At 37.5% G+C, this 24,864-nt stretch overlaps 1 protein-coding gene across 6 annotated transcripts in view; it reads right to left on the reverse strand.

Annotated features, from left to right (window-relative positions):
• Positions 1 to 24,864, reverse strand: part of PATJ (PATJ crumbs cell polarity complex component) — a 346,985-nt gene that overhangs the window by 215,503 nt on the left and 106,618 nt on the right. For all 6 annotated transcript variants that reach the window (XM_081306348.1, XM_081306345.1, XM_081306347.1 and 3 more), the window contains 3 exons: positions 18,158 to 18,281; positions 11,513 to 11,687; positions 436 to 507 (listed from right to left, as the gene is read on the reverse strand). In XM_081306348.1, the coding sequence (XP_081162474.1) occupies positions 436 to 507; positions 11,513 to 11,687; positions 18,158 to 18,281 (371 nt within the window). The remainder of the gene's footprint in view (positions 1 to 435; positions 508 to 11,512; positions 11,688 to 18,157; positions 18,282 to 24,864) is intronic.

The following is a 24,864-nucleotide window of genomic DNA, read 5'->3' on the forward strand; positions in this document are numbered from 1 at the left end:
ACTTAAAACAATAACCATAATCAAGGGAAGATCAGTTTACACATTGTTAGTTCAAACAAGGCACAGACTTGAACTCCCCACCAGGGGAGGAAGGAAGAGAAACCTACAGCCGTGGTCACTGCTGTTTACATGAGGGCAGCGTCACCATGTCTGAAACAGTGCCACCCAACCCACTGAAAGAGGCAGAATAAAGTACATGTAGTCCATTAGTTTCTACCATAAATGGATATTAAACTATTTCCTCTGAAAAAATATCAAAGATTTTCCTAATATTAGTCTTTTATTCTGGCTAAAAATCACTAGATAAGACAAAATGAAACTAAAATTTAGGCCATCTTACATGTAAATTACCACAATTGTGCAATCATTAGAGTGTGACTAAATAATGCAGAGAATGTGCTTCTATATAGAACGCCAATAATATCACCCACGTACATTCTTGGTGGACCCCAGTGGCTGAAGTTTGGTGTTTCTTCTCCTTCACCTTCTTCTCTCTCAGGTAACTCACTGAGGGGGAGAAAGGGGAAAAAAAAAAAACACAACTTTTAAGACGTACTCTTATTCTGAAAGCTTTGTGGAAAGTTTTGAAATTGCACAATCTATACAGTGCTGTTTTAGTCTGCTTTTTCACTGCTGTGACTAAAACACCTGACCAAATCAATTGTAGAGCAGGAAAAGCTCATCTGGGGGCTCACGGTTTCAGAGGTCTCTGTCCATAGGAGGCTGGCTCCATTCCTTAGGGCTCTAAGTGAGGGAGAACATCATGCCAGGGAAGAGTGGCAGAGGGAAGCAGCTCACATGATGATCAGAAGGCAGAGACAGACTCCACTCACGAGATACAAAATATATACCCCAGAGCCACGCTCCCAATGTCTACCTCCTCCAGCCATACACTATCCACCTTCAGTTACCATTCAGTTAATCCCTATCAGGGATTAATTCACTGATTGGGTTAAGACTCTCACAACCCAAACATATCTCCTCTGATCCTCCTTTCATTGTCTTACACATGAACTTTTAGGGGACACCTCATATCTTAACCATAATTACTGCTAAATGGTTCTTAATTTGAAGCTGTATGTGTGTGTGTGTGTGCTACGGGGGATTGAACACAAGCCCTCACACATGGTAGGGAAGTTCTCTACCACCACCTCCAGTTTTTTTGAGATAGGGTCTTGCTAATTTGCCCAGGCTGACCTCAAACTTGTGATCCTCCTGCTTCAGCCTCCCATGTAGGCAGGATTACAGGCATGTACCACAATACTCAGTCATTTTTATGCTTTCAGAATATTTCCATCAATAAATATACAAAAGAAACATATATTGTTTTAACATTCAACACAACAAATCCTCATATATAAGAAAACAATAGAATGATTATGGGTGACACTCTACATGTGATTTCTCTTTTAAAAAAAAAACTGTTCGATTTGTACAATCTCACATTTGTTTATCAACAGGTAAAATGTTTCTTAAAACTGAGTATTACTTGGCAAGGGCTATGGGTTATTGATGAAAAAGCGGCATATAGGGGACTACTAGGGTGCTGGTAAAGTTCTATTTCTTAATCTGGAAGCTGGTGATACAGATATGTTCACTTAACTAAAATATTTATTTTTTATACATTTTTCAGTATGCATTTCATACTTTAAAACACATATTTAAGATAGAGCACTAATCTCCAGGATATATAAAGAACTAAAAAAACTTACCATCAAAAAAATAAATAACCTGGGGCTGGGGTATGACTCAGCGGCAGAGCGCTCGCCTAGCACATGTGAGGGCCTGGGTTCGATCCTCAGCACCACATAAAAGTAAATAAATAAACTAAAGGTAATGTTTCCAATCAACTACAACTAAAAAGTAAACATTTTTTAAAAATAACCCAATCAGGGCTGGGGTTGTGGCTTAGTGGTAGAGTGCTCGCCTAGCACGTACAAGGCACTGGGTTCGATCCTCAGCACCACATAAATGTAAAATAAAGATATTGTGTCCATCTAAAATTTAAAAAAAAACAATCAATAAATGGGCTAAGGAACTGAATAGACACTTCACAGAAGAAATACAATTGATCAACAAATATATGAAAAAATGTTTATCATCTCTAACAACTAGAGAAATGCAAATCAAAACTAAGAGGGACTGTGGTTGTGGCTCAGTGGTGGAGTGCTTATCTCACATGTGTGAGGCACTGGGGTTTGATCCTCAGCACCACATAAAAATGAATGGATAAAATAAACGTATGCATCCATCTACAACTAAAAAGCAAACTAAGATTTCATCTCACTCCAGTCAGCATGGCAATTATTAAGAATATAATCAATAATAAGTGTTGGCAAGAATGTAGGGGGAAAGGTATTCTCATACATTGCTGGTGGGACTGCAAATTGGTGCAACCATTATGAAAAGTGGTATGGAGATTCCTCAGAAAACTTGGAAAAGAACCACCATTTGACCCAGCTACCTCACTCCTCGGTTTATACCCAAAGGACTTAAAATCAGCATACTACAGTGACACAGCCACATCAGTGTTTAGAGCAGCTCCATTCACAATAGCTGAACTATGGAACCAACCTAGAAGCCCTTCAACAGATGAATGGATAAAGAAAATGTGGTACATATACACATGGAATATTACTCAGTTTTAAAGAAGAATGAAATTATGTTATTTGCAGGTAAATGAATGGAACTAGAGAATACCATGCTAAGTGAAAAAAGCCAATCCCAAAAAACCAAAGGCTGAATGTTTTCTCTGATAAACAGATGTTGATCCATGGGGGGATTGGGGGGGGAGATAGGGAAGAATGAAAGAACTTTGAGGGCTAGGGATACAGCTCAGTTGGAAGAACTTTGAATTGAGGAGAGGGATGGGACGAATGAGACAGACGTTATTACCCTATATACCTTTATGATGAAAAGCAAAGTGAATAGTCCAATCAATATAAATGGACATAAACAGGTAAACATACCTCTTTCATAATCCTTTGTAAATCATTCTAACCTTAAATAATTCCCATTTTTGTATTCCATGAATATTGTGTAGTTTACAGAGAAATTTTGTAATTAAAAATCACATAGTTAAATTTATCTATTTGATACTCACATACTCCCAGCTACCACTCTCATATTTTCATCTGTCAAGTTATGTCAGTACTGAACCACTGAACTGGGTAACACAAAATGCTGAATTACAGAGTAACTGGTTATAACAGAAATGCGATCTAACAGGCTATAAAGATTATCTGAAGAAGAGTTGGGAGTCCTAAGTCAAGTCTAACCTGTTTCATGAAATGGGTGTGTGACTTTACACTATAAAATAAAATAATGCCTGATATCATGAATAGTGTTAGCCTACACAAAAAATATAGGCACTACCTCTTCTGTTTTATTTTCATAAAAACCCCCTGAAGGAGCAAAGCTGGATGGATTATGTTGTTTTACACATGAGGAAGTGAGATTCAGAAAATGTTCAGGAATACCACATAATCTCATAACCTTTGGACAAGTATCCAAATCTTTGTTTCAGCACATACTGTCAATGCTCCAATTTTCTCTGAACTTTCAAGTCCTATTAAAAAATGCAACACACTATCTACCTGCTGCTACACAGACTTTTTAGGAAATAATAGCCATAAGCCCACGTGGAAAGAAGCTGAATGATATAGATCATTCAAACATCAATTGTGGGATCATTATGCCGCAGACACTCCTGGTTATTTCTTACCTTAGCCAGTCTAATTTTCATGAATTAAAGGATCATAATATTAGGATGGGGAAACACCTTGAAAGACATTTGCCAGTTACTTATCTAGTATCTTTTTCTCCCTTTTTCCTTACCAACATAACCTCTCCTTTATTTCAGGTGACACCATGTCCACCTTGGGAAAAGAATACAATTTCTGAATCCCTTCAGCTAAGGGAACAGTGTGCCATGTCCTGATAAGCATGTGAAAATGGAAGTCTTTGGACGAGGTTTCCAGGAAAAGCTCACTAGAGAGAGTATTGGCCGGCAAGAGCCTTCTGCTCTGTGCCTCCCCTTCCTCTTGTGTAGAATGTAGAGGTCCTAATGGGGAAGTGACCATCTTCAGATCCTGAAACAAAGAGGACTGATTTCATGTGGAGCAACGAGGAAGAGGGGGAAAAAAAAAGAGTTGGAGACCCTAACAGCAGTAGCACCATATCACCTAAGAACACCTTCTGTGGCCCATTTTACATGAAAAAAAAAAAAAAATGAAGGCCCTGTTTGCTCAAGCCACACTATGTGGGTTTCTCTTTATGAGCAGCTGTATGCAATTCCTAAACAACACACTCACAATTCCACAAATGTATGTGAATTGTAACTTGTCCTATCACGATTGTTCTTTATACGTGTACGTGTATATATTCATTTGACAGTCTTAATCCTGGCATAAACTTTCATATTTTGATGATCTTCTCTAACAGTAACAAAGAATAAATGAGATATGATTAACATTTAACCGACTCTCAACCAATATTCATATAATTTTTTTCACTTGAATTCATATAAAATATTTCCACCTTACCATAAATACATCATTTTATAAAATTTAGTACCATCTTAGTTCATGGTATTGATATAATTTAATGTATATGTTATTTCAATATATAATACACTTAGATTATGTCCTGTTTTTTTGGCATATGGACATTACTGTAAAGAATATCTTCATGTTCTGCTGTATTCTAGAATTGAAGTCTCCTTTAAATAAATGTTAATTGAAGTGGGAATGAAAACAAACAATCTTAAAAATCTTCTCCATTTTCCACTTTTCTTTTACACGGGGAAAGGAAAATAAAGTAAACATTTTTACTATGGCACATTTATACTATCATAAAAATTAATTTCATCGATTAAAAAATCTAAAATAGAAGGGAAACTAAGCTTTAATAAATATTACAGGATATTTGTTTTTCTAATTTAAATAGTGAAAACCAAAAAGTTTCTGAACAGCTGGCTCTCACACGCAACATAAGGGAGTACAGGAACCACTCTGTCTCAAACATGAAAAATTGAGTTTTGATAAAGTATGTAACAAAAGGATTATTCTGCTCAAAGAGACTAATTTTTTTTCACAGTTTACTGCCCTTCTTCAGGGAGTGTGTCTACACATATTTTATTCAGATTATTTCGTACCTAAGGAGAGATGAAACTTGTGAAAATTTATCCATACAGTACAATTTGTTCTACAAGTGCAGTCATAACAGATGAGCAACTATACACACTAAAGGAGTCAGTTTATATTAGTGAACTCAACTACCTTTCAACCTGAATTAACATTTAACTAAGAAAGTAAAATACTTACACTGTACCCATTAAGATGCAAATCTACACAAACATTTGAAACATTAACAAGAGATTTCTAACCTCAATTTTTATAAACTGTATTGTAATTAAAGATGATAAATAGTCCTATCAGTTAAAAATCTCACATCTTAAAATAATGGAACTGGGCTGGGATTGTGGCTCAGCGGTAGAGCACTCGCCTAGCACGGGCGGGACCCGGGTTTGATCCCTCAGCACCACATAAAAATAAAATAAAGATATTGTGTCCACCTAAAGCTAAAAAATAAATATTAAAAAAATAATGGTAATGATAAGTTATTGATTTAAGAGGATGAAAGTTACCTCTATAATCCAGATTTTTCTTAATATGGATTGAATTCTAGCATTCTATCAAAAAAAAAGGAAAAAGCAGCTTTACATGTATGAAGACATGAATTGGTGTGAGCATATTTTATATACAAACAGAGATATGAAAAATTGTGTTCTATATGTGTAATAAGAATTGTGATGCATTCTGCTGTCGTGTATTTAAAAAATAAAAGCAATTAAAAAAAATAAAATAATGGAACTTTTCAAACTCATATAACATAAAACAGCAAGAGTACTCTGGGTGATAATGATGTGTTCATCTAAGTTCATCAGTCACAACAAATGTACCGCCCTAGCAGGCAATACTGATAATGGGGAAAGTGACACACGTGTAGGTCAGGAGTATATGGGAAATCTCTGCGCCTGCCTCTCAATTTTGTTGTGAACCTAAAACTGCTCTAGAAATTAAAGTCTTAAAAAAAAAAAAACTAAACTTTTGCCTCTCACATTCAACCAGAATTTTCCCCCCAAGGTTATTATTCTTTACAGATTGGGGAGGAAAGATGGAGTACTCACTTAGTGAACAAGCAGACATTAATGGCAAGACTTGATCATAATATACAATCTCTTTGCAAATAAAATTTTCATCATCATACAAGATTCCAGATAGTTAAGTACTTCATAGTCTACATAGTAAGCCTTATGAGGGTCCAAAAAACTCAGCATTCCAAAACGGCAGAAGCAGATAGAGCTCTGGTTATAACTAAGCAATCTAAAGATTTCTTTTTTCTCTTTAAATCTAGATTCTATATGGCAGCTTTCTGTGATATATCACAGGGAATATGAATGTTTGGAAGCTGGGAGAATGAGCACTGGTGTTTTCCAAACTTATATAGGTTTATTTATACTGATGCTGCACTATGCTTTTCAAGATGCAAAGCAAATTATTACCTGAGACCAGTACATAAGGAATTAGGTATTCCCTTACACTCATATTTAGAATGACACTGACATTATACTGTGTGAAAGAAGTCAGACACAAAAAAATATCTACTGTATGACCAATTTACATTTGTTCTAGAACAGGAAAAACTAAATTACAGTGTTTGAAATCAGATTAGTGTTTGTCTGGTGTAGGACAAAGGAGGAGGAGGGAACTTTCAGGGTGATGGAAATGTTCTGTGGCTTCCCTGGGGTGTGGGTAACATGATTATACAGCTCTCTCAAACTATATCCTAAAATATGTATATTTTTATTAATATGCAAAACTGTGCTTGAGTGTTAAGAAACAAAGTTGAAGTCATACATGGCAAACTGCTTCCTCGGGTCAACCTTACTTCTCTTCCAATGTTCTGTAGAACCTGGATTTGTAATTAGACATCTAATTTCTATTTTCAATGGCATTAGTGTATTATTTCTATATAAATCTTCATCTTAAATTTTCACTCTCATCTTGGCCTGCAGTAGCATTTTAAGAACTACAATGTGTCACGTGACACAGCAGATCGTGCCTAAATCCCAGCAGCTCAGGAGGCTGAGACAGGAGGTTTACAAGTTCATAGCCTGTCCCAGAAACTCAGCATCTTAACCCTAAGCATCTTGGCAAGACCCCGTCTCAAAATAAAATATAAAAAAGATTGGGGAAGGGGCTCAGTGGTTAAGTGCTTGTAGGTTCAACAATGGTACCAAAAAAAAAAAAAAAAATCAGCAAGAAAGAACTGCAAGTATCACATACATGAGGCTATAAACTGCCTGGTAACCCCCTTTTTTTGGAGTACTGAGAATTAAACCCAGGGCCTCATGCATGCTAAGCACTCACTCTACCACTGTGCTACACTCCTGTGCTTCACTTTCCCTTTTCCTTCCAACTTTGACATTTAAGGGTAGCCCTCTCTCAAATATACATATTTATCCTTAGATTTCTTACCAATGTTCTGGATTTACACATAATTTTGGGAAGTTGAATTCAAAGATAAACCTATTAGATAGCCACCACTCATTTAAAAGGCACTAAATGCCAGGTACTGTATCGGGGACGTAAAATATAACATTAATTTATTTAATTCTTTCCCCAACTATGACATCCTGTCTCCTGCTCCACCTTCTATGCATAATAAAGTTTTAATCCCCAGCCCAATAATTTTCAATTTTAAATACAAGTTTTTCATCTTAAGTTCATTATCCTTCCCGTGTCTTTGACACTTTCCCTTACTATGGTTTGATCTTCAATTTAAAAAAGAAATCTTCAATCTCCTTTTAATAAATTCAGCAGCAATCAACACTACCCAGAGAACACATCAAGGCCCATGAACCAATCATTGTTATTGACACCACTATTACCGCCAGCCTTTTATTGAAAGTTTACTATGGGCAAGGCATTGCATTAACCTGTTATATACATTTTTCCCAGCTTTACTGACATACAGTTAGCAAGTAAATAATGTAAGTCATGTATTTATATTCTTATTTAACCTATAGAATGGCTTACTTTACAGGCAAGGAAATACAGGCACACAGGAAAATCTCTCAGAGTCACGCAAATAACAGAAGAAAGGTTTGAACGGTATCTATGATGTATTCATACTGTAGACCTATTAGTCTGAGAAACACCCTTGTCCCCCACTATGGGCACCCATATGCCTTTAGGCAGCAGGTGATGGCAGAGATGAGGAAGAGAAACTGAAACCTAGGAGTTCTGAAGACATGTTCTCAAATAGCCTAAGGAAAAGGATACCTGGAGCAAGTTCATCTAGATTCCCTCCCATGGTGCCCACTGTAGAAGTCACTAAGCTTCAAGGTACTTTGGGACTCTTAATCCTATTTCTGCCTCTAAAGGTAAGAAGTTGGCTTGATCAATAGCACAGTACACACTAAATATCAGTCACTGAATCCTTACTTTTAGCAAACACACAAGCATAGGTGTACACACACACACACACACACACACACACACACACACACACACACCTCTGCAGAGTCCTACAAAATATTAAGGCAAAGAAGAAACTCTAAAAATGCCATTCAGTGCTACATAATACCCTGATTATCTTAAAGACCATCCTCCAAAAGAATCTATGGGATTCTGAGTGGCAATAAATATTCACCTGTGAACCTAACTCCATGAGGCATACCTTGCAATATTAAGAAGGGGGAGTATGATTTACGGGAACTCTTCTAGAACCTGCTGAGATTTAAATATATCCTACATCTCTGACAGCAAGCCAAAAAAAAAAAAAAAAACACTTTCAAATGCAAGACTGATTTCCTAAGACAAAGGTCACTCTGGAGTCCTTAACTGCCTGTGCCTGCATATGAAATCAGTTTGTCAAAGTATTCATTCCAGGAGAAAAAGCAACGGGACAGGAGAAAAGCACAGCTTCCTTCCTGAGGCTGGGAGAATTGACAGCCTCAATTTTTTCTCTATGCAAGGAAGGTGGGTGGGCTTGGACGTGTGTTTAGATATTTTCCAGTTTCTACAGTTTAGAGAAGTAGTTTCATTTCTTGAGTTCTTCTTTGAGATTCAACTATTTACACTAAGTACAAGAGAAATCAAAGAATCAAGTGTATGACATTTGAAGAGTAATTGGGCTGCACAGAAATTTATAAACTATGCTCCTAACTTTTTTTCAGGCATGTCTCTTAAGGAATGAAATCCATTATTTGTCACCATGTATTCCTCTGAGGACTGTCAGGACTTTTCACTTTAGGACACTGGACCTGACAGTACTTTTCCTGTGACTCTGGCCTGTTTCTACTGAGTGAAAAAGCCAACAGATCCCTCTAAGTAGCTGGGCCTTTCTACATCCTTCATTCTCTTCAGAGATGAGTTATGCATAGAAAACAATTTGTTATGAATCTTCTATCTAAAACTCTGTTGCAGAACAGTGAAATGCACATCATTGAAGTCTAGGATGCCTCCTCCTATGCCAATACGAAAACAACTCCTGAGGCTTGTCCTCAGATGCTCTCCCTTGCCATATGACATCCCAAGGCCTGCCCCACTGGGCCATCACACCATGGCGTCTCTTCAGTCTGTAAACAAAACTCCTATCCCCTGCCATCTTGCTGTGTGTGATTTACAGCCCTCTTCGACAGTTCTGGCTCTTGTCAGAGATTCTACACTCAAGTGGCTGATGCTCATTCTCCCACTCCCTGGGAGCCAGAAAAGAGGGTCAATATTTTTCTAACTTCTATCCTTGTTTCAAAAGCTTGTCTCCATCACCATAACTCTCTCTCTCTCTTCCCCCCACTCCCCTGTGATGCTGGGGATTGAACCCAGGGACTTGTGAATGGAAGACAAGAACTCTCCCAACTGAGCTATATCCCCAGCCCCATATCTCTCCTTTTAACACCCACTTTAGTAGCACCCCACCATTCTTAGTAAATAGCCTCTCAAATGACAGAAAAAAATACTCATTGGAAAAGAATCTTAGATTCCTGTCCCAAGTTATTTTAAGTACCCATATGTGTATCTTCGTTTCAAGCCTGGCCCCTTTCTCAGTGGAGAAGGTAAGCTTCCCTTCATCAAATTCTAACAGGTGAATTTCTATAGGTATGTAATATCATCCCCTCCTAGCACCATCTTCAAAGACTGTTTAATCACCCCTTTCTAGCATCTAGATATTCATTTGCTAGACCTTCCCACAAATAAAATGCTCTCAAGTTTCATTTATCTATCCATGTATATATGAATTAGTAATACTTAATGAACATGTACTTACATACGTATGTAGTTATAGATATGTAAAACCTACCACTTGCCCTAAAGTTATCTAGGTAACAGCATTCTATCAGTATTTTCTCATGACAAGGATTCTTAAAATAGTCTACTCTTACAATTACCAATTTCTAATATTCTGTTCCATTCTCAACCCATTACTCACTGATGTAAACTCTACTGAAACTGTTCTATGCTTACCAAGGGCATCCATGTGACCCTGAAAACTTCTCTATCTATCTTGACCTGTCTGTAGTTTGTGACCATATTCTGTGGTGATCCTTTTGTTAAAGTGCTCTTGGTTTCAGATTCTACCAAAAGTTCACCAATTTCTTCTACCTTTTATTCACTCTCCCTTATTCTTTCCTTCCTCCAATCATGTCTTAAATCCTACTGTTTTGTTGGACTTTGATCTGGGCCCTATGTTCTTACTGTCTGAGCTTCCCCTTGATGACCATTCAAATGCTGGAGTTTCACATACATTTGACCTTGCTGCCAATTATATGTATCAGGACAGTTGTCAATAATAGTCCCCAGACTAATGTGTCTAATGGTCTTCATTTCACTTTGTGCTCCTATGGATATTTCTACATGTGACATGTCCCACAGGGAAGTCATCATTTTTCTTCCAACCATGAGCTCCTATGATCTTGATCACAGAATTAATGTCCCACTGTCCATCCAGTTTCTTACTCTAGAAACAAAAGCCATACTCACTACTTCCTTCTACTCATAACGTGTATGAGTAGGAAGTAGTAGTTACTCACTTACTCACTGATGTAAACCCTACTAAAACTGTTCTATGCTTACCAAGTTGCCACCTCCTAGAAATTCTTTAAGTCCACCCTCTCAATTTGTCCTCAATGTATTTGCCTGTGCTATTAACATGAACTATGAATTAATCTTCGTTCTATAAGAAAATATTCTTTATAATCCATTGTGTGCACAAAAACATAAAATTATGTGCATGGCCCAATTTTGGTTACTATGTGAAATCTCATAGTAATTGTCTAGTATAATAGACGTAGTCATAATTTTCATTTTATTTTCCAAGTGTTTTATTTTCCATGCACCAAAATCATGCATTTTCTAGAAATCACACGCTCACAAAAAAATCCAAAAATGAAAATCCGGAGAAACCCTATTTTGTAACATAAAAACAAGGAGAAATGATACTGTACCATGCATCGGTGGCATATCTAGAAGACAGCATTCCTGGATAGACAGAGGCCTTTGAAACATCTCGGGTCCTGGGCAGTTGGTATAAAGGTAAATCTTCTTGTTCCCTTCTGGGAGCCACAGCAGGAAGATCAGTGAGCATACTAGGACCTTGGACATCATTTGGAATCATCATATCTGAAGAGCAAATCCAGACAAAAGGAAACATAAGACATAGTCACTTATCCTTTGGGCGTTCAATAAGTTAGGGCAGCCACTATGGGTAGGCACGATTTCAGCTAGGAAATATTAAACAAAGATGCAAAGTCAGGTGGAGGTAAGGACTAAGGTGAAAAGTGAAAGGACTGCAGAGTAGAAAAAGGTTACAATTTAAATGTGGTTTCACTCAAAAACATGTATACCTAAATATATTATATATACATATATTTTATGTATATACACAAATATACATATATGATATATATACATATATGATATATATGTAATAGTATTATTTTATCAACATAATTTCCTATGATAGTTTTCTAATCTTACTGCAAATTTTCCCTTTATCAATGTAGGCTGTCCCAATTATAGATACTCTGACACTTAAAAAAAAATCAGTCCATGGAATAACAAATAACCAAATTAAAACATTTATATTTTTAAACATTACATTTTTAAAAGTTACCTTACTTAGTTCTCACATTGAACTAAAAGGAAGAAAAGTCACCATCAACTGTCTTATAGGAAGAAACTCAGGTTTGGAAATTTTTGCCTGGTGATTAAAATTGTATGGTATGTAGGTGACCATAATTTATTTAAACGTTTACCACAAAACATTTTTGCAAAATTCTTATTAATTTTGTTTTCTTCTTAGGATGGTTGGCATAATAAGCTTGGGATGTGCTGCTGGGAAGAGGGGAACAGCTTTGGAGCTTAGTTCTTACATTCTTCCCTAGGTCTAGGCATTATATTGTAGAATTTCCATATTAATAAAAAAAAATTTTTATAAGTCATGCTTTTCTCCTTACATTTGCTGTAATAAACTAGAGGGAGCTCCGTTTGTCTCACCACAACAAAACAGAACATGTGCTGATGTAGCAGGTTAAGGTCAGCATACTGTGAAGCACAAGTGTATATGTAAGTCTGCATAGATTGTCTACACACATCCTCACATGCAACTATATGAACATAAAATAATGCACAAGGTATAAAACATACATGAGATTCCACACAACAATTTTCCATGAATAGGAAATCAGGTTGCAATTTAATGGTTTTATTGTATTAAAAAAAAAAAAAAACAGATCTGGGATTTGGAGGGAGGAAGCTGACAGAAGCCAAAGAAGAGGTATATCAAAATTTTTTCATGTGGACTAGAAAAAATTGGAGGGATATAAACCAAATCACATATGCCTTTGCAGATAATTTTTGTATCTACTTTGTGCTGATCTGCACAGTTTTATTGTTTTTCTCGTCTTACCCAAATATCTTCACAGAAGCCTCACTTATTTATTCACTTCCCCATCAAATGTCACTCTGCACCCCTCTCCACTCTGTATCCACTTACATCACTTGATTTCCCTCACCACCCATACCATGGCACACACAGATGTGTTATGTTCTGCCCACACCAGAGCGTAAGCTCTAGGAACAGACTTGACTTTGTTCACAATTCTACCCTCAGGATTCCTATACAGAAACCACCCAGCAAGCACCTTTGTATTTGAGTAAATATGACACTGGTTTAATAAACGAAAACTGAGTTTTTAAGTTAAAAAAAAAAAGATGAATATATTGTTTTCCTAAGTAGAAAGCAAATCAAAAAAGTTCACAGCTAATGTTATTATTAGCACAGATAACAGTCATTTGCATCACTCTGCCCATTTAAAGAACATGTATATCTTTTATAACCTTGAAAAGTGGTTTAAGACTTCTTATTAAACACCTTCTGTGATCTGGGAAAGGTATTTATTCAAACAACATTAATATGGAGCCTAAAATAGCTCTGTTTAGTCAAACAATGCAGAGAGAGACTAAAATCTACATACAAAGTGCTTTGTAAGGTATTGGCAAATCTTACAGAAACCTAAGGAATTATTTGTTGTTCTCCATTTTCTTCTAGAAAATACGATAATTACAGATAGAAAAGCAGTGCTGTTGAAGAGGTGAGTGTGCACAACTCAGCGCAGAGTGAAGTACAAGATGAGCAATGGAGAACCCAGGAGGGCCCAGCGGCAGGCAGCCTTGGTGCCTGGGGAGGACCCTCAGGAGTCTTACCCTGGAGTTTATGGCACAGCTTCACAAGATGCATAGGTAAAAACAGTTTTCCCTGCAAAATATTTCTTTGAAATTTTTGTTCTCTGAAGAAATTTTAAAACATCACCAATTATGTGATTAAAGTGTTGATTGAAAGCTCAAATATAAGGAAGATGATGAAATACTTTTTTACAGGATTGATATGTTAGTCAACTTTTTGTCACTGCGACAAAATACCTGAGAAAATCAATTAAAGGAGGAAAGATTTATTTGGTCTCATGGTTTCAATCCATGGTTGACAGGGTCCAGTGCTGTGGGCCTGTCATGAGGCAGAGAATCCTGGCAGGTGAAGTCGCTCACCTCATGGTATCTAGGAAACAGAGACAGAATGAGTCTGGGGACAAGTCCAAAGGCACACCCCCTAAGGACCCATGCCTTTCAACTTGGTCACATCTCCTACCAATAGTCCATTCAGCAATGAATCCATCAGTAGATTAATCCATCAGTGAGGTCAGAGTTCTCATGATCCAATTACTTCCTAAGAGCTCCACCTCTGAGCTGTCTCTATCACAGTCTGGGGACCAAGTCTTCAACACATGAGCTTTTCTGGGATATTCCAGGTTCAAACCATAGCCCTTGGATAATAGTAAATAGCATGGCTTTGATCGAAATGATAATAAGTAAATTGTAATCCTTATTAAGATTATAGACATCTATTATTTGATTTGATGCTTCTTGTGGATTTTTAAAAATTTCTTACAGAACTTAAGCTAGAAAATGTGATAAAGATAAAAGGTCTAATGTAGCTTCTATACTTTATTTTATTTTGAGAAAGCACAAACACTGAAGAGGGCCTGGAGGTGGGGGCAAGACTCAGGCAGGATGGCCTAAAACCAGAGACCAAGCCTAAGACCAGGGATCTGGTTCTATTTGCAGAGCTATTTCTCATGCAGCTTTGTTGGTAAAAGCAGTCTGTTAAATTACACAGTTGGGCTGCACAGGTTCTGCAGTTTGTTTAAACTTTTCATTACCCACTGCATGCAAAGGCTGCCCGTGCCCTTTGCTCTACTGCCTCCTCGATGGACCCTTGTGGGTGCTCAGGCACACATTTCTCACCTCTCACAGTGCTTGACACACACTTTACAGAGCTGTTCTCCAAGTGCACCACAGGACCCAGGAGCCCATAAAATAAATCACGTCCTGGAGGGCCTCTCCAGTTGTTAGGTAATGGCCAAAACAGGGGCACAGAGGTTAGAAAAACAGGGAAGCTTAAAAAAAAATAAATAAAACACTTCTGGATAAATGCAAGTTAATGCTTACAGGAAAGGAAGGGGGTAATTTTCAAAAGGTTTATTACTTGGTCAGAATGGTACCAAAAAAAGGCAAGAAGAATCCAAGTAGAGGGGGGTTTGGGTGACTGCCTAACTGAGCAAATGAAAGAAAAAAAAATTAGAGGGCTGGCATGCTGTGGAATAACTCCAAGAGCAGTATATCACTTTCTCATTGAACAAACGTTTCTTGAGTGCATACTATGGTAACAGAATCAGATACATCCTGTCCTTCAGAAGCTTAGGATACAGCACAAGACAGGCCTGCAGATGAGTACATGCACTGGCTCTTGGGGCCAATGATGGAAATTCATCCAAGGCCACTGTAGGTACAATCCAGGACAGGGCAGTAGGAGACAGGAAAATGGAATTACTTTCTGTTTGAAATCCTGCTACACCAAGTGTATTACTCTTTGGAATTTAGCTTGTATGCCTTATATTATTAGCCATGTGATTTTGTAGGTGTAGTTTCATAGCTCATGAAGAGTATAAGAACCTTAAAGATAACACAATATTGGTTTGGGTTTTTTTTATTGTTGTTTTAGTAGTGCTAAGGCTTAAACCCAGCATGCATTTTGCCACTGAGCTACATAACCAGCCCATAGTTATACATCATTTTGGATTAATCTCAGGGTCAAGAATAGTCCTTAACACACAGGTTCTCAAAAATGGTGTTTAGATTGGCCTATAGATAAATCTAAAATTGCCTGTTACTAAGAGAATAGATAACAAGCTATGGATTTGAAAGGGGCCTCAGAGAACACTTAGACCAAATCCTTCAGTTCACAACTGAGGAAATGGAAAGGTGTGGAGAGGCCAGGGGCTTGCCTGGTGATATGGCAGGTTAACAGCTTAGTACAGAGGGGTCTGGGACTGAAGTAGAGTCATATTTGCTGGACAGAGATCTCAAGAGGAAAATGACAATTAGAACAGAATTAACTCAACATACATGCCGATGAAATTTTTAACAACTCTGTACCAATAATCCCTTAACCCACCATGGTTAGCACTAATCTAAATATTCTTGCCTAATATTTGGCATTGTGGAGGTTCTCAAAGTTTTTCCTAAAAGTAAGTGCTTCTTTAGTGAGGACGGGTCTAAGATGTATGAATTTAGCATCATTCCCAAAGTTACAATCTCGAAGAATGAATACCTAGGGTCTTGCAAAGTAACAGATTCAGGCAATGTAGTGGTTGAATGGTGCTTCCCACCCAAAAGATATATCCATGTCCCAGACCTAAAAAGGTGACCTGATTTGCAAACAGGGTCTTAGCAGATGAATGTTAGATCTTGAGGTGAGATCATCTTGATTACACAAAGGGGCCCTAAATCCAATGACTGACGTCCTTTAGAGACAGAAGAGAAGAGCCAGATGAGGCTAAAAAGGCTACATGAAGACAGGGGCAGCAACTGCACTGATGCAGCTGTGAGCCAAAGAACACAGAAGCCACCAGCATCTGAAAGAGGCCAAGAACAGGTTCTTCTCCAGAGCCCTCACAGGTGTTGATGGCACCTTGAAGCAGGACTTCTAGCCTCCAGTACAGTGAGAAAGTAGGCCTAGAGTAGATTGTTACAGCATCATAAGAGACTAACACAGGCAGCAGAAGGCACATGAAGGAACTCTGGACTCACTCAGAAGATATACAAAGCAGGACTCAGATCAATGGGACTGGATTATCCAATTAACTGGATCATCCCCTATCTTCTTCCCAACTACCCCTTGCATCACTCCCCAGACACCCACCCATATATCCAGTCTCCTCCTCTCAGTCCTGAGGGTATAAAGCAGTGGTTACAACCACAGAGGCAGTTTTCCCTCCAGGAGACATCTGGCAATGTCTGGAGACATTTTGATTTTGATCAAGACTGGGAGAGGGACTGTCACTGCCCTCCGTGGTGGAGGCCAGGGAAGTGACTACTCATGCTGCAATGCACAGGGGAGACGCCCACCCCCACACAAGAAGATCCGGTCCTAAAAGTGACAAGACTGCCACAGAGAACCAATGGAAGTCAAACAGATAGCCTATTCATTGATGTTATTTTATGTCTCATGTCCAAGGATTCAGTAGTCAAAGAATCATAGAAATGTGAATTCACAATGTAATATGCCTGGAGAGTTTGAGAGCCAAAAAACAAAAGGCACTTTTTTCACCCAAGTATATATGATCTTGAAAAATTGGATAGACACATCTAGTCACAGACACTCAAAAGTAACCACCCATGCACTGTCTTGACCCACAGGGAACTGACAGGTATTACCAGCTCATGAGAACTCCACTCTGCAGATATTACATAACAGAATTCTGATCTCATATAAAACAGTTACATCACTTTCTACAGCTCTCCCCCCTCCATCTCTTAATAGGAGAAATGCCTGTAGAGGAAGAATCTTTCTTACATAGAGCTGTAACAGGTAAAAGATAGCATAAATCCTGAACAGTAGTTCTGTAAATCCCAGTGCATGGAGGAACTATACAGCTCACCCAGGGATGTTAATATTATAACGACATTCAATATTTCAGTGTTGAATGAAGAACAATTATGTTTTAAAATCAAGTTTTCAAAAGTAGCTGAGAGCTGATATTAAAGAGAGGCAAGGAGAGGCACAATATTTTTAGAAATCTTTAATGGAAACTAAGTTGTTAATGTACTAAAATTGACTGTAATATATGGCTATAAAATGTATCATAAATGTTTAAAATATGCCTCTCTTTATTAATATTTAACCACCCCATTCAGTGATCTAACAATACCACTTAATAGCATTAGAGATTTTAAAATATATTAGTAGAAACTTATTTCAGTGTAAGGAACTAGTTTTAGTTTTAATCCATACTTCTAATAAAAAGAAAAATGAGGTTCAGAAAATGTAGCCCTCTCAGAAAACTGAATCTGAAAATTCTAAGTTGAAATCTGAGTCATGGTTATTCTTTTGCATATTCTGAAGCAGATTAATAAACAGATTTAAATTTAAAACATCATAATGAATCAAAGTATGTCAGTGAAATCCATTTTGTATACAAAATAAAGATTGCAAATAATGTAATTTGTGTTTATAAGAAGCAAAACTCACATACCTAAATCCAGACTGCTTTTGGCTAATGAATTAAGATTTTCCATGTCATCAAATCTGCTATGTTGACAATCTCCATCAGTTGAGGGTATGGATGGGAGGGAATCAATGCCAAAATGTTCTTTCATCTTGAGAGGAAGAAAAGTAGAAATGCATTAGCACTTTATGAATAAATCCGGAACATCATAATGCTATTCAAACCAGATAATAAGAGTGGAGAACTGGACCTAAAAACAGTTTTGCTCATAGGATACTGTATGCTGTGCTAAGCAGTGACAAATCCTGGTTACTTAGTGTCTGTAAGGCTAGTAAAACTTATTCTTTCCAAACACTAGATTTCCAACAAAAATTTTGTTTTGTAAACATTAATAAGTAGGTTTAAATAAACATATACCAAGATGGAGGAATAAAAAATCCATCTACCATCACAAGCACAATCAATCGTATAGAAGCACACAATCTCCTGATCATGCTGCTCAGATGCCCACAACTTAGCTTCACTGTTGATCCCAAAAGACAACTGCAAATTTTCATATTTCTAAGTCTTTGCTCTGCCTCTCCTAGCATTCTTATCTGCCTAGTGAACATCTAGTTACCAAAACCTAAAACCTGGATATAAACCTAACTCACAGCACTTTCCTTTTATATACGAACGCTTTCTTGGTTCTCTGAAGTTACAATCTGCCAGAAAGCTAAAACTGTTTGTGACCCCCTAAAACTCATACATTGAAGTCCTAACTTAGGAAGGGATTAAAATATGCTCTTCTCATACATTGACTATTTAAATCAAAAGGACTTGAGACACAGAAGATCACTGTGTCCTTCATGCTGTTTTGTGGCAGCAGAAGACAAAAACAGATATTTCAGTGTGAAAGATGCCATTCTCCCTAAACTAGAAGGAAAGTCAACATCTGTATCTTCAAAGATGAGACATTGAGACAGAATCCCTTACAGACCTCATTAGAAGAACTTATGTTTTAAGCCTCCTCCCATGATCTGGTCACATTTTCACAGTTTATTACCCTTTACCAACCCAGGACACAAATAATAGATTCTAAGTGCTTCTATGAGTCTTCATTTCTTTATGAGGGCTCCTGTGCCACATGAAATTTGTGAAATAAATTGGCTTTCATTCCTTCTGTTAACCTAGCCTATGTTGATTTAATTCTATGACCCTGCTAGGATGATAATGGAGGTTTTCTGCCCCTGTAGCCTCAAGGTGAAGGTGTTACAGGGCGGGGCCTTTGGTGAGGTGACTAGGTCATGAAGGTGGAAGTTTCATGAAGGAGATCAGTGCCCTCATAAAAGAGACTTCAGAGGGAGGGCCCTTGCCCCTTCCATCATGTTATGAAGCAGTTAGAAAATGGCATTTATGAACCAGAAATCAGGCCCTCCCAAATACAGAATCTTCCAGCCCCTTGACGTTGTACTTTACAGTCTCCAGAAGTGTGTGAAAAAACAAATTTCTGTTATTCGTAAGTTACACAGGTAATTAACGGTATTTTGTTATAGCAGTACACACAGACTAAGATATAGAACATAAAATTTTCATACATACTTTATTATACATTTTTAAAAATTTGTAAGCATGAATTTAAATTCTATGGTCACCATAGAGATCTATCTTAATTAACTTAAGATGAATAACACCATTATTATTTATTTATTTATTTGGGGACGTGGGGAGGATTACCAGGAATTGAACCCAGGGGCGCTTAACCACTGAGCCACATCTCCAGTCCTTTTTTGGATCTTTAGAGACAGGGTCTTGCTAAGGAATTTAAGGCTTTATTAAGTTGCTGAGGCTAACTTTGAACTTATGATCCTCCTGCCTTAGCCTCCTGACCCACTAGGATTATAGGGCATGCACCACTACTCCTGGCCAAATAATACTTCTTCATTGTTAGAAATCTTGCTTATGCAAAACAAAAATATGAATTACATTTTTTTCAATGGTCCTTTCTAAAATTTTTTTTAATAAAATCATAACCAGACTTCACTGAACCTTCTTTCCCTTTAATGGTAAGAGAAGGTTTTCTTGTGAAATGGTATATTAAATACTACAGGCTTTTTCCAAATAAATTTTTAATATAAATATGGACATAATCACTTCAGATACCCAAAGGAGCCTAAAGAACATAGAATTCAACCCAAATATTATGTAGGGGTAAGAAAGGAGATTAACTACTTAGTTGTCTTGAATAAAATAAATAAGAATAAGCTATTAGCAGAGACCTAAACCAAAGGCCTGACTCTGGGGGACCCACTTGCCCCCCCAAAAAAAAAAAAACAAACAAACAGAAAAGGTAATGGTGAAAAGCAGTAAAAAACTTCAGTCAACATGGCCATGCTGGGAAGGCAAAGAAAGAGCCAACATCTTGGCCCTGTCTTGGGGTGCTGACAGGAGTTTCAGGTTTAAACAGAGAAGAATTGGGGCAGGGGACAAGGGTCAAGCAGTCTTGGTCAAACGGTGGTCTGGTGGATCGAGGTTTTGGTTTTGGTTCTGAGAGGTGGTTCCAGAGAAGCCCTGAAGCTTCCACTTGTTGCTTGGGATGCTGATCTTTGGGACCTAGGACCCTGGGTGGGGGAGGGGCAATTTGGTCCCCATGATTTGATCACTCCTGTTTGGGGGGGGCTGCATATCATCATAGGGTGATGGGGTGATTTTCTGGAAGGGGTAGGACAAGGAATGAAGTCTTCCATGTGCCACTCCAGGGGTCTAAAACAGGATGCAGCAAATCCTGCCTCGACCTTGAAAGGGAATGAGATAGGTTAGGTAAAGTTAGAGCTAATAAACTCTATAGCCTGCTGTTTAGGTGAATACCCATTAAATGATTAACAAGCCTATGTGCAGAGCTGAACAGGGACCTGACCCAAATTTTAAAGTAAAGGAGGAAACAGATTCAAGATGGAGGCAGAGATGCCAAGCTTCATCCTGCTTTCAGCTACCCACTGGGCACCTGCAGACCTAAGTAAATAATCGGGGATTTTATCAAAACCAGCTTTTTTTTTTTTTTGAAAAATTAATGGCAGTCCAGGCATAGTGGTGCATGCCCAGGAACTTAGGAGGCTGAGAAAGGAGGACCTCAAATTCAAGGCCAGCCTCAGCCAACTTGGTGAGATCCTATCTCAAAATTAAAAATGAAAAGAACTAGATGTATAGCTCAGGGGTAAAACATCCCTGAGTTCAATCTCTAGTACAAAAGAAATAAATAAAATAAAAAGTTAATAGCAATGTAACTGATAAATAAAGGATTGATACCCAAACCTAGGTTCCAATATGGTACATTTGAGAGGCTCAATCTTTAAGTAAACAAATTCAGTATTTTCCTTCTAAATCACGACAAAAATAACAATTATTCTTTCAAGTAAATAATCCTGAGGCTAAAAAGATATTTTTAGATGAAAATCACATTATGAGTTATTACTCAGATACACAGAAACTGAGAACCATATATTTTAAAATTGGCAAAGGACTATAATAAATATTTTTCCAAAGATTAAATAAAAATGGCCTCTAAATACATGAAAGATTTTCAACATCATTAATAGTTAGAGAAATACAAACCCAAACCACAATGAGATGGTATTTCACACTCATAAACACACACACATACACACACACACACACACACACACCTAGCAGACAAGTATTGGCCAAGATGTGGGAAATCAGAAAACTGCACTGCTGGTGGGAATATGAAAGACAGAATGGTGTTTCTTCAAAACAAATATGGGATCATCATTCGACTGCACAATTCCACCTCTCCTGTATACTGGTGAACGTCCAACACCTAGACCAAAGCATTCTTGTCAAGACTCAGACAATGTGGAGTTGAGAAGTTAAGAAGGAGGAGGGCTCTTCCCAGTCTGAGAGAAGGGCTTTTTCAAAGACTTTCTAAAAACCCCCAAAGATATTTCCCCTTCATTCTAAGTGCACCCCATGCTTTACATACCTTACAAGGAGACACAAATTTCAGTTACAGAGTTTATCTTGAACATTCTTTAAGACCGCAACAATTTAGATAAATAACATGCTGTTAACAGAATGTTTGCCTCTATCAATGGGCATCTCCACTACTGAGCTGACCAACTCCTGCTTTGGGTCTCCAAGACCAGTCAGTGAACTTTGCATTCAAGTAGACTGTGTCAATTTGTCCCCCCTTTTGGGGGGTAGAGGGGCAAGGGGAAGTATTAGGGATTGAACTAAGGGGAAACTTGACCACTGAGCCATAACCCCAGTCCTATTTTGTATTTTATTTAGAGACAGGGTTTCACCCAGTTTCTTAGTGCCTCCCTGTTGCTGAGGCTGGCTTTGAACTTGTGATCCTCCTGCTTCAGCCTCCCAAGCCGCTGGGATTACAGGTGTGTGCCAAACAATTTCTCCCTTTTTAATAGCTTCCCCTTGCCTCAAACTCCTTGCACTCACTAACAGTTTACTAGGACAAATGCATTCCCATTGCAATGCTCTGTCATTCCCAAATAAATAACACTGTTCTTTGGAGAGGCACTCTGATCATTTAGTTTGACAACCCAGAAGAGCAGCAGGAACTTGAACAGATATTTATTCCCCAATGTCCAAAGCAGCATTATTCACAGGAACAAAGATGGAAACAACCCAACATCCATCAACAGATCAAAGAAAGAACAAAATGTGGTGTATACATGGGGAACTTCTTGGATATAAAGATTATTTTAAGCGGGGCTTGAGGTTGTGGCTCAGTGGTAGAGCACTTGCCTAGCATATGTGAGGCACTGGGTTCAGTCCCCAGCACCACATAAAAAAACTAAATAAATAAAATAAAGGTATTGTGTCCATCTACAACTAAAAATATTTTTTTAAAAAGATTATTTTAAGCTAAAGACATTTGTAATTTGGCAGATGCAGGAAAAAAGCAAAACAAGGCTTCTTACAGCTTCCCTAACAGGATTTAAAGTAGCAACTTCTGGAATAGGAGGCTGTCATCAACTCCCTTGGACTGGGCCTACCCCAGGACTCACACCCGCAGAAATCAACATGCTCACTAACCTCCTTATTTCTTTTTTGTTCTAACACCACATTTGCCCTTTCTAAGCAAACCCCTTTGTTACCCCCATAGAAACTCTTTCTTTTTCTCTTGTTAATGCTTGTAAGTCTTAATCACTAGCATAGAGGAAATTTTTTTTTCTCCTTGACATATACATAAAGGGAACATGATTCAGCCCCAAGAAAGTAGTTCTGACACCTGCTATGACATGGATGAACCTTGAAGATATTGTGCTAAATGAAATAGTCAGATGCATAATGATAAATATTATATCATTCCACTTGTATGAAGCAGTCAGATTCTTAAGCAGAAAACAGAATGGTGGTTGGTGTGATGGGATGAGAGAGGGGATAAATACCAGTTATTGTTCAGTAGGTGAAGTGCTTCAGAGTGGGAAGATTAAAAAGTTCTAGAGATAGGGGCAGTGGTCGGCTAAGAATAATCTAAGTATATTTAAGGCCACTGAATGTTATACCTAAAAATGATTAAAACATTCAATTGTGTTCTATGTATCTTACCAATGATTAAAAACAAAAAAAACAAAACAAAAAAAACAGATCTATAAACTTCATGATTTACCCTTCAACTAAGTTGAAGTATGAGAGTGATGGAGAAAGAGGAACTCCAAAGCAGTTAGGTACAAATACTGCTAATATCTATGGCCTAAAATGGACATTACAACCAACATAGAAATGATAATATTTAATCTACCCTTTTGGAGGGCACCCTCTAAGTAGATACTAAAAATCACATATTTATCAGACACTTGAATGTATTTCTAAAAATATCTCAGGGCTTGCAATATTACATAATGTAACAGGTGGTGTATCCCTAATCTGAAAATCTGAAATCCAAAATGCTCCAAAATTTGAAAAATTTTGAGCATGAATATGGTACAACAAGTGGAAAAACCCACATCTGACCTGACAGTCTCAATCAAAATGCAGGCATACTAAAAATAATAGGCAAAATTACCTTTTGGCCCTCAGCAACTTAGCAAGACTCTGTATTAAATTTTTTTAAATAAATAAAAAGAAGTGGGGAGGTAGCTCAGTGGTAAACAAGCACTCCTGGGTTCAATCCCTAGTACCCAAAATGTAAATGGATTTGATTTTGACTTGTGTTTCATCCCCAACATATCCATATCTATATCCAAATATTCCGAAATCCAAAACACTACTAGTGTCAAGCATTTTGGATGTTCAAACTGTACCCAATGATAAATTAGATTAAATTATCATTACAGGGTTCATCAATAATGAAAGGTGGACAAATGAAAACCCAAGCCCACCCTGATAATGTAGGTATAAACTGTCATCACTGTGGAAGGGAGGAAAAGAATCAGTACCCCAAGCAAGAATCCAGAATTATTTAAAGAAAATAAAACTGCTCAGGACACATTAGGGCTGAAATAATCAATGTTCTATAACCTTAAATAATATCATTAATTTAAAATAGGCCAAGAAATGAACATTTTACAGATTTAAAAATATGAATGTTTAAACATAAAAAATATGGCTATACATTTAAACATAAAAAAATTATCACTACACAATTTATCTATAAAAGTTTATATATTAAGTGGGACTGATGTTTCAGATTGCCTCTTATTTGGGGAAATAGAAAATTTCCTTTTTGTAGAAGAAAACAGCTGTAACAAGCAAATATGGCTGAACTGGTAAAG

Source organism: Spermophilus citellus (genome assembly GCF_964194105.1).
Source record: "Spermophilus citellus genome assembly, chromosome: 9".
In the NCBI taxonomy this organism is placed as follows: domain Eukaryota; kingdom Metazoa; phylum Chordata; class Mammalia; order Rodentia; family Sciuridae; genus Spermophilus; species Spermophilus citellus.